The sequence below is a fragment of the Odocoileus virginianus genome, chromosome 10, assembly GCF_023699985.2.
Source record: "Odocoileus virginianus isolate 20LAN1187 ecotype Illinois chromosome 10, Ovbor_1.2, whole genome shotgun sequence".
Lineage (NCBI taxonomy): Eukaryota > Metazoa > Chordata > Mammalia > Artiodactyla > Cervidae > Odocoileus > Odocoileus virginianus.
The window spans coordinates 22,837,719-22,848,775 of record NC_069683.1 but is presented as its reverse complement, the minus strand read 5'-3'; the positions used below and the strand labels follow the sequence as shown (position 1 = coordinate 22,848,775).

General features: G+C 41.0%; 1 protein-coding gene across 4 annotated transcripts in view; it reads left to right on the top strand.

The window, feature by feature from the left end:
- Window positions 1-730: 730 nt before the first annotated feature.
- TRIM44 (tripartite motif containing 44) overlaps window positions 731-11,057 on the top strand; it is a 110,089-nt gene continuing 99,762 nt past the window's right edge. The window contains exon 1 of one of the 4 annotated variants that reach the window (XM_070473179.1): window positions 731-2,014. In XM_070473179.1, coding sequence (XP_070329280.1) covers window positions 1,355-2,014 — 660 coding nt within the window. In that variant the 5' untranslated portion in view covers window positions 731-1,354. The remainder of the gene's footprint in view (window positions 2,015-11,057) is intronic. The other 3 variants (XM_020904968.2, XM_070473180.1, XM_020904969.2) reach the window with 3 other exon arrangements.

The window sequence follows — 11,057 nt, the reverse complement described above, 5'->3', positions numbered from 1 at the left end:
CTTGTGGACTCTGGGAGAAGGCGAGGGTGGGATGTTTCAAGAGAACAGCATTGAAACATGTATATTATCTAGGGTGAAACAGATCACCAGCCCAGGTTGGATGCATGAGACAAGTGCTCGGGCCTGGTGCACTGGGAAGACCCAGAGGGATCGGGTGGAGAGGGAGGTGGGAGGGGGGACCGGGATGGGGAATACATGTAAATCCATGGCTAACTCATTTCAATGTATGACAAAAACTACTGTAATGATGTAAAGAAATTAGCCTCCAACTAATAAAAATAAATGGGAAAATAAATAAATAAATAAATAAATAAATAAATAAATAACAGTCCCCTTTCTAGCTCCTGGAACCAATCTGAATCTAGATGGTCTCCTTACATAAAGGATAATGACTGCATGCTAGAACTCTCACTCGACAAATATTGTCTCTCCCTACCTACTTTCACTGACATCTCAGCCAAACCCAAGGCAAACTCTTGAAAAAAGGCGCAGAGGCTACCATTCTAGAGTTTCGGAGCCCCTAAGAGAGCAAGAATGCAAATAGACTTTGCAAACAGACAAAGCATAGTATTGCTTTAGATGGAAAATGTCTGTTTGCTCATCCTGACTCGGATTCCCTGAGCCTAGAGTGAACAAACACAACCTTTCCCCCTGGAAATCCCAAAGGGTCAGGTTCAGTCTGGTAAACACCACTCTGTTCTGGCGCCTTGCAGAACAGGCAGCCGCGGGGGCAGAGACGGGCAGCAACAAATTTGAGGGAAGGAGGCTGAAATGCACCTCTACACCTGCCTGGTGACCTGAGAAGTCAGGTTGACAACTCCAGAGAGCGAGTGGAGGAGGCGGGGCCCAATTCCCGCTGCCAGAATGAGCGGAGTGAACTGGACACCTCTTCCATCCTTCCCCTCCTTCCGGGGATGCCGAGCCCCCGCGGGAAAGGCAGAAAGGGACCATCGCCACTTTAAGTGACTCAGGAAGTGAAAGGAGGCCGCCTGATTGGGGGGAGGAGGGGAGGCAAAGTAGAACCGGGGCAGCTCGAAGGCCTCGCGGCTCCACGATCTCGCCGGGGGCAGCGGGAGGCCGAGCGGGCGGCACGGCGCGGGGGCCGACGGGGGCGCGGGGTGGCCGCGCCGGAAGTGCCCCAACCGCGGGAGGAAGCTCAGCGATCGCCGAGCTGCCGAGCCGGCGGGAAGGCCCTGCGCTCTTCCGCCGGACACGGGCTACCGGGAGCAGGCAGCAGCGGCCCCGAGGCTGCGGGACACGGCGCGGCCAGTCCCCGGGGCTGGGGAGGAGGCCGCGCCGGAGCTAGACGGCGAGATCGGTAGCCCCGAGGCCCGGTCCGCGGCAGAGCCTCCACATGGCCTCCGGAGGGGGTGCGGCCTTCGAGGAGCTGCCGCACGACGGCACGTGTGATGAGTGCGAGCCCGACGAGGCTCCGGGGGCCGAGGAAGTGTGTCGAGAATGCGGCTTCTGCTACTGCCGCCACCACGCGGAGGCGCACGGGCAGAAGTTCCCCAGACACCACCTGGCCGAGTACGTTCACTGCGCCGCCCAGGCCTGGACCCCGGGAGCCCGCGGGGATGGGGCCGGGGAGGAGGCAGTCGAGGCCCCGGTGGAGAATGAGAAGGCCCTAGAAAGCGAGGCGGGGGAAGGGAGCGAGTCCGAGGAAGACAGTGAGCCCGAAGAAGCGAGCGAGACAGAGGAAGAGAGCGAGGACGAGAGCGAGGAAGACAGTGAGGAAGAAATGGAGGACGAGCAAGAGAGCGAAGCCGAGGAGGACAACCAGGAAGAAGGAGAATCCGAGGCCGAGGGAGAAACGGAGGCGGAAAGCGAATTTGACCCCGAAATAGAAATGGAAGCAGAGAGAGTGGCCAAGAGGAAGTGTCCGGACCATGGGCTCGATTTGAGTACCTATTGCCAGGAAGACAGGCAGCTCATCTGTGTGCTCTGCCCAGTCATTGGGGCTCACCATGGCCACCATCTCTCCACCCTCGATGAAGCCTTCGAGGAACTAAGAGTAAGTATTGGTCATTCGGAGCATAGGCCCAGAGGTCAGGATACGTGGGTTTCAATTCAGGTGCTCTGCCTGTGGCCACATTCACTTTAACCATGTCCCTAAAAAGCTGGCCTGTTCAACTTGTTGGGAGCAGTGCTTAATGGCCCCTTTTTGATTGAACTCCTTTGAGAATCAGATAAAAGTTCTGGACTCTGACCTGAGAAAAATAAATGTACATGCAAAGTCTAAGGTACAGTGTCTGGAAAATGACAAGCCTCTGGTCTTTGGATGCCATTCCTTGGGATTTTGACTCCATGTAAGCCAGTTCTCACAGCATCTCCATTGTTGAGACTAGTGCCTTGACTTTAAGGTTCTTGATAAGGCAGTCATTTTGCCTACTTGAAAATATGGCAAGCCATAGTTTAGCCAAAGAACCCAAGCATGTGGTTCCTCTATAATGAAAAGACTCCCTAAGATTAGGTTTTGATGATAACTTCATGTGTATTCCTGAGATCCTTTTTAGTTCTTCATGTTTGGTACTTGTTTGGAAAAGAGAATGAGAGGGTGGAGGCAAGATTAGGTTTTGATGATAACTTCATGTGTATTCCTGAGATCCTTTTTAGTTCTTCATGTTTGGTACTTGTTTGGAAAAGAGAATGAGAGGGTGGAGGCAAAATTCGGATGGAAGTGGCGGGTCCCCTGTCCTTTATCTTTTGCAGGAGGACAGGGCCTTTATTTATCTTGAACCTTGCTGGTCCCCTGGAACAGTGTATGGAAATATTATAAATATTAATAAATATTTGTTGAATGAATGAATTTGAAGGTGATTTGCCTGTTATTTATACTGTGGATGCTTCCTATCAGTGAGAGAAACATCTGGAGGTAACCAGGCAGGAAAGTGAGTGATCAGTTCATTAAGTGATTAGTTCATTAGCTTATTGTCATTGTGACATCTTTTGTTTCTCTAAGCAACCTTTCAGTTGCTGGCACTGGGATAGCAAATACTTTGATAACGAAATCCGCTATATTAGGATTTTTCCTCTTTTTTAAACATTGTAAAATGCACACTCAAAGTGTATGAAAACATATGCACAGTCTAACAACTATAAAGCAAATACTGATGTAACCTCCACCTAGATGAAGAAATAGATTATTAGTAGCACTATTGAAGCCCAATGCCCTTTTTATAATTTTCCAGTTATAACCATCTCCCTTTCCCATAGGTAGCCATTATCCTGACTTTTGTGGTGGTCATTTCCTTGCTTATCTTTATACTTTTACCAGATTTATGCATTTCTAAACTTATTTGAACCTGACACAGTTGATATTGCTATTGTATTGTTATCATGCATTCTTTTGGAATTTGCTTCATTTTTTCAACATTGTGAGATTCATCCAGTGGGTGACTGTAGTTTGTTTATATTCATTGTTGTGTAGAATTCCATTTTATAAATATGCCACAAGTTACCTGTTCTGTCAAGGATGAATATCTGATTTCCAAATTCTGGACCTTTTGGTTATTGTAAACAGTGTTGGTGTAAGCATTCTAGTATATATCTCCTGCTGCACATCTACATACATTTAAATGGAATATCAACCTAGGAGTGCAATTGTTGGGTCACACACTATGCATATCTTCAATAATATCAGATATTGCCAACTGTTTTCTAAAGTTGTACCAATTTGCATTCCCATGAAGAGTGTCAGAGAGTTCCTTTTTCTCAGTATCTTCACCAATACTTGTTATTACAGAATTTTTAATTTTTGTCAGTCATATGGATATGTCATGGTTTCTTCTTGTGGTTTAAAATTTAAAGCTACTTTGAATGTCATTTGTGTTTTTTCTTTTGCAGGCTACTCATTCAGGTCTTTTGCTCATTTTTCATTTGGGTTGTCTTTTTCTCATTATTTTACAGGAATAATTTATACACACAGATACAGATATATAGATATATAGATATATATATATAACTGACTTCTTTGTTTTATGGATTACAAATATCTTCTACTCTCTTTTTCTTTTCATTTTTTAAAAAAATTGTGCCTTGAACAGAGAAGTTCTTCATTTTAAGGTAGTAAACTTTATCAATAACTTCCTTTATCATTAGTTCTTTTTGTGTCTTGTTCCACTTAGTATTGATTTTTTGGCTAGTGGAGGTCTGGGTTCAATTTCACTTTTCAGCCTGTACAGATGGCCAGTTGCTCTAGCAGCATTTATTGAAAAGTCTTTCCTTTCTGTACTGATCTGCTGTGCCACCGTCATCTATCAAATGCCCATATGTGTGCAGTGTGTTTCTTGGCACTTCTGTTTTATACCATTGGATCTGTTAGTATATTCCTGCATGAGCAACATGTTTTCTTAGTTACCATAAGTTTGTAACATGTCTTAATATCTGGTAGAGCAAGCCTGGCCACTTTGTTCTTCTAAAAGAGTGTCTTAACCAGTCTTGGCCTTTTACATTTCTTAGAATCATGCCATGAAGTTCTACATTAAGAAAAAAAAAAAGAGTCTGCAAGACTTTGTTTGTATTGTATTGAAATTATAAACTGATACAAGGAGCATTAATGCCATTACAAAATGAAGTCATCTGATCCATTTTTTTAGGTCTTTTGCATTGCCTCACAATATTTATAATTTTTTTCTTGGAGATCTTATACATTACTGGGAAGTTTATTCCTGGGTACTTAAAGTTTTATAGTGTTGTAAAATATGTTTTAATTTTTCCCTAATTGTATATAGGAATATGATTAACTTTTATATACTGATTTTCATTTAAACTCTTACTATTTTAATAATAAATCTGTAAATTTACACACATGATCATATTATTTTCAAGAGGGGCAGTATTTGTTTCTTTTCAGTCCTTATGCTTTTTTTTTTTTTTTTTGCCTCCTTGCCCTGATGCTGTGGATAGGACTGCCAATATAATGTTGAATAAAACTGATAGTAGGTATTTTTGCCTTGTTCTTAATTGAGGGATAATTCATAACATTTCACAAGTGTGATATAACTTTTTCCCACATATATATTGCATCAGATTAAGAAAATTCCCTTCTAATCCAAGTTTAAGAGTTTTTCTTAGTACCGAGTGGATATTGAATTTTATCAAATGTTTTTTCTGCATCTTCGCATGTTCATGTGATTTTACTCTTCTGCTGTGCTGATGTGATGAATTGCATTAATTGATACACTTAATAATTTGAAAATCAGTATTATGTTCATATGTCTCAAAAACCTCTTTTTCACCTTTAGTAACTGCTTTTATTAGTTTTGTCACTTGTTCAAGTGTTTCTTTTTGCAAATACAGGTGTGTACATATATATAGTCTTATTTTCATCCCTTCATTATTATTATTATATTTTTCAATTAAAATAATCTGCCATTTCTGGGGTAAACTCAACTTGGTTGTGATGAAGTGTCCTTATGTTTTTGAATTTAGCTTATTAATAATTTATGTAGGAGTTTTCATTTATATTTATGAGAGAAATTGGCTTGTAAATTTCCTTTCTTGTAATGTCCTCTTGAGATTTTGCTATCAAGGTTATGTTGGCTTCATAGTATGAGTCAGGATGTATTGCTTTCATATATTTTCTTCCTGTTTTAATGCTCTGGAAGTGTTTGTATAAGATTGGAATATTTCTTCCTAGAATGATTGATAAAACTGACCAGGGAATCCATTTGCATCTGAAATGAGAGAGAGAAAGAATTTATTTTGTTTTTCTTTTATGGTATTTTTGACTATGGATTCAATTTATTTGATGGTTATAGGCTTCTCTAGGTTGTCTATTTTCCTTTGAGTCAATTTTGATAAGTTACATTTTCCTAGAAGTTGGTCCATTTTGTTTAAATTTTCAGATATGCTAGTATAGATTTATGAATCATATCCTCTTGCTATCTTTTTTCATACTGTTGCTATCCTCTTTATTCCTTTAAGAACAATAAGCATGTTGATTTATAATCTGTCACTGATATTTCCAGTCTGTGAAGACTTTATAGATCTCTCTCTGCTAGCTATTGTTTTTGGTGGTGGTTTTCAGGTTTCATTATTTCCTTTTGTGCTTGTTATATTTAAGTAACTTTTCATTGCCTTTAAAAAATTATTTTTGGGGAATTTCCCAAGCCTTGGCATGAAGCTGGATTCTTCAAAAGAGGAGTTGAGTTTGCTTCTGCTAAGACCTAAGTGTACAACTTGTTTAGGACCCCTTTGTTGTTTTCGTTCCGTTGTTCAGTTCTGTCCGACTCTGTGACCCCATGGACTGCAGTATGCAAGGCTTCACTGCAGTCACTATCTGCAGTGATTTTGGTGCCCAAGAAAATAAAGTCCGTCACTGCACATCTATCTGCCCTGAAGTGATGGGACCAGACACCATGATCTTCATTTTTTGAATGTTGAGTTATAAGCCAGATTTTTCACTCCTCTTTTGCCTTCATCAAGAGGCTTTTTAGTTACTCTTAGCTTTCTTCCATAAGCGTGGTGTCTCCTGCATATCTGATGTTATTGATATTTCTCCTGGCAGTCTTGATTCCAACTTGTGCTTGATCCAGCTTTGCATTTTTTGCATGATGTACTCTGCATTTAAGTTAAATAAGGAGGGTGATAATATACAGCCTTGACATACTCCTTTCCCGATTTGGAACCAGTCCATTGTCTCATGTCTGGTTCTAATTGTTGCTTCTTGACCTGCGATCAGGTTTCATAGGAGGCAGGTCAGGTGGTCTGGTATTCCCATCTCTTTAAGAATTTTCCACAGTTTGTTGTGATCCACACAGTCAAAGACTTTAGCGTAGTCAGTGAAACAGAAGATGTTTTACTGGAACTTTCTTGTTTTTTCTATGATCCAACGGATGTTGGCAATTTGATCTCTGGTTCCTCTGCCTTTTCTAAAATCAGCTTGAACGTCTGGAAGTTCTTGGTTCATGTACTCTTGAAGTGGCAGTCCCCTCCCCCCAACATCACTTTCTGCCTATAATCAAATGCACATCCCAGTTTTTGTGATCAGTAAATGTACTCAGATCAATAGAGCTGTTTCTTATACTCTGCTTGTATAACATTGGAACAGTACTACTAAACCTTATTAGAATTTCACCAGTTTTTTCTCTGATGACTTCAGTGCCAGGGTCCTCTGGCCATATTGTAGGTTTTTGTTTTTGATCATGATAGTTTTGAGGAGTGCCAGTCAGGTATTTGGTAGACTGCCCCTTGGTTGGATTTTTCTGATGTTTCTCTCATGGTGAAACTTGAATTGTGGGTTCTGGAGCAATAGAAATTCTCTTTTATGTTTTGCTTTCTTTCATTTAACAGTATGTCTTGGAAATCACTCCATAGACCTCCCTATTTATTTATTTACTTACTTACCTATTTCAGCTTCAAATACGCCAATGAGTGTCAGTCATTAATTTTTTTTTAGCTTTTTTTTAAAAATCACTTTTAATTGGAGGCTAATTACTTTACAATATTGTGATGGTTTCTGCCATACGTCAGCATGAATCAGCCATAGGTATACATATGTCCCTTCCCTCTTAAACCTCCTGGAATCTATAAAGATGGTATGATGGTTCTATATACAGGGCAGAAAAGGAGACACAGACATTAAATTCTTAATTTATGATATTGTTTTTCAACTCTAGAGCCCCTATTTGGCTCTTTTTAAAAAAGATCCATTTCTCTTTATCTTTTGGGGTCTGATTCTTGATTATATGCCATATTTTCATGATTCTTTTCATCTCTCATAATTTTTCTTTCAATGTTAAACACTCTGTTTAAAAGAACTCTAGATACTAGAGTCATATTTTCCCCCCTCAGAAAGGGCATACCATTTGCTCTGTAAGGCAGCTAGGATGAAGGGCTGATCATTTTTACCCAGTAAAAATTTGAACTTGGTCAGAGCTTGATTGCAGCATTAATTAGTTTCATTTCACCTTTGGTTTCTTATATTTTGAGGACAGTGTACATTTACCTATTGACAAGAGAGTTGGTCTCTTAGAATATTAAAAGTGTTTAGGCATGATAATGGCTAGTGAAGAGAATCTTTGTTATACTGCATTTATTCTGTCACCAGGTATTTACTGAGCATCAGCCAAGAGCAGGTGCTTTCTAAGCGTTGGGAATATAGCAAGATGGAAAAAGTGTGTACTTCTGCTGGAGTATACATTGTATTGGAAGGAAATAGAACAAATGGGCACATAAGCATGTAGTAAGTGATATAAAGAAAAAATAAAACAACACTGTGGGTTTAGAGAGAGACAGAAGTATCCTAGTTCTGCCACTGGCTTTTAGACCCTGCACAAGTTACCTAACAGTTTGGCTGTGTTTTTATATTTCTAAAATGGGTATAAAGTTAAGAAATGGAGTTTTGTGAGAGTAAAATAATCTAGTTTGTGATAAAACTTTAAAAATGCTTAACACACTTACAGTGCTCTTTAAATGTTAGCTGTTGTTTTTGTTATTATTATTATAGGAGGAGTCTTGTTAAATGTGTAAGTTTAGAGTTAAGAGGAATTTAAACAATATATGTTTTGAGATCTCAATGCCAGACTGGACGTGAGTGGCTTATATTGGCAGTAGAAGATCAAATTGTTGCCAAGTGCTAGAATAAAGCAAACTTAGAGTAGGCCAGAATGGTCAGAAAACCGGGGTGATTGTAGAGCAGAGGGGGTCCAGGCAGAGACAACCTGAGGCTGTGCCAGAAGGACTAAGGCAAACACCTTGAAGGGATAAATTTAACCTTTAATCACTGAAATGACTTTTAAAGTCCCGCCTTTCCTCCTGTGCTGTATTTCCAGTTTGGCTCCAGAGGATTTAGTCTCCAAAGGATTCTGTGGGTCCAAACTTGTGTTGAGCCTCTGCTCCAGCTTTATTATAGAAATATAGTTACACAGCCCATATTATGACCTCTTATCTGGCTCAGAAACTCTCGTCTCAGATACGCAGGTTTCTCTTACTGTGACTGTAGTTTCTGATTCTGAAAATAGGTCATGAAGTCTGACAAAGGAGCTTGATCTGGTTCATGGATGTTTTCATAGGAAAATTATGTTGCCATGGGAATTTGCACTTGTAGCTATAGTTAATGAATTGTTTTGGTTGAACAATGTAAGTGCAATTACATATATTCAGAACTCTAGACCAGCAATTTAAAAAATTATTTTGAACATAACTTACAGTAGGGGAAATATAGTTTACATTGTGGTCTAGTTTACACACACACACACATACATTTAACTAACACAAATGGAACACTATTAACCTTACTGTGTATGATATATTCTGTTCTGTTTCTCTTGTTTTCTGTCTAAAAAAAAAAATTCTAGATTCTCCCAATAAAGTGATTTCATTGCAAACTAGTGGGTCAAGTCCTGTGGTTTGAAATGCACTTGTCTAGTTCATTCTAAGATCACCCGAAGAAGAGGTGAAGTCTTATAACATGGCGAAGGGAGAAATAATTGACAGAATCCAGCAAGTACTTATAAGCATCTGTGGAGTTTTTAACATTGCTTTGCTATGGACAGATGCAAAGGTTTTGAAGCCACTCCCTTTGTCCTTGGATGTGTCTTTAAGATGGATGGATATTAGGAGAGAAGAATGTTTGGTTAAGTGACAGTGGGAACAACTGCAGGGGGTACCCAGCGAGGGGGCAGTAGCAGCAGGGTGGTTGGAAGGGTTTAGGCACATGCTCAAAACAGCTGTGACTCTGGAGGGGCTGGAGGTGAGGGTATGCCACTGCTGCGTCTCCTCATGGCCAGTGGCTCTGCCTGTGGAGTCAGCTCCTAAGAAACAGCTCTGGTAGGGAGGCAAAAGGCTGAATTTCTGCTGTAATGTCCTTATTTATAGTTTTATTCCTGACTGAATGGATTTGGTGTATCTTCTAATAAAACCGTGAAGCATTGGCTACACAGTCATCCACTCAGTGTCTTATTTATTTGTATATGTGTGTGTGTGCGCGCGCTCAAGTTGTGTCCGACTCTTTGTGACCTCATGAACTATAGCCTGCCAGGCTCCTCTGTCCATGGCATTTCCAGGCAAGAACACTGGAGTGGGTTGCCATTTCCTCCTCCAGGGATCTTCCTGACCCAGGGGTTGAACCAGTGTCTCTTGCATCTTCTGCATTGGCAGGTGGATTCTTTGCCACTGCACCACCTGGGAAACCCCATTTATTTGTGTAGAATAAGACACAAGAAGACAAAAGCTAAGACTAAGGTCAAAAGGGATTCAGCACTCATGGCAAATGGAACTCCATTAGAGAGAGCCTGGAGGGCTTCTGCAGGGTTAAGTGCAGGGGGCAAGCCATCAAATTTTGTTAAGGGTATGACTCTTCCCCCAATCTTTATTATTAAAGTGACACTTGTAATCTAAGAATTAAGAAAAAAGGTAAAGGTGACCTTGGGGTATTGGAGGGACAGCAAAAAGGCCATTGTGGAATGAAAGAGGAGTCAGAAGTAGGTTAACAAGACCGTGTGATTCTCACCTTGTTGCCACGTTTTGGACTCACTTGTGGAGTGGGGTTCTTTAGAAAATAGCTGGGATTGGCCTCACCCCAGCCGAGAATCAAAATCTTTGGGAACGGTCAGGTATTTTGTAGAATGTCTTTCTCTTGGGATTTGTCACCCGTTCGTCTCATGGTTAGACTGGAGTTACTGGTTTGTAGAAGGAAGACCATGGAACTAAGGGAACATACTGTCAAGAGGACTCTGTGAGAAAAGGTCCAGACTTTCCTTGCTCTCTCTCCCAAGAAGTGCCCTCTCTTTCTCTTCCCCAACTTTTCAGTCAGAATAGAATGGATTAATAGACATACTGTGCTATTAGATGCTTACTTTTCAGGGTAAGTTTGCTGCTGTAGTAGGTATGTAATTCTTAAGTCACTCTGGGGATAAAGGACTCTATGCCTGTGACATCACCTTTTCTTGACACAGCCCACAACATGGAGGTTGCCCTTTCTGTCCACTGGTAACATCTACCTTTTCTCTTCCCCGGCATCTGACCCACAGTTAAGAAGCTAGAGGTCTCTTGGTGTCGGTGCGTCTCCTGCTTGCAGTTTCAGTTCAGTCTGGTAGTTTTCACGCTCTTGT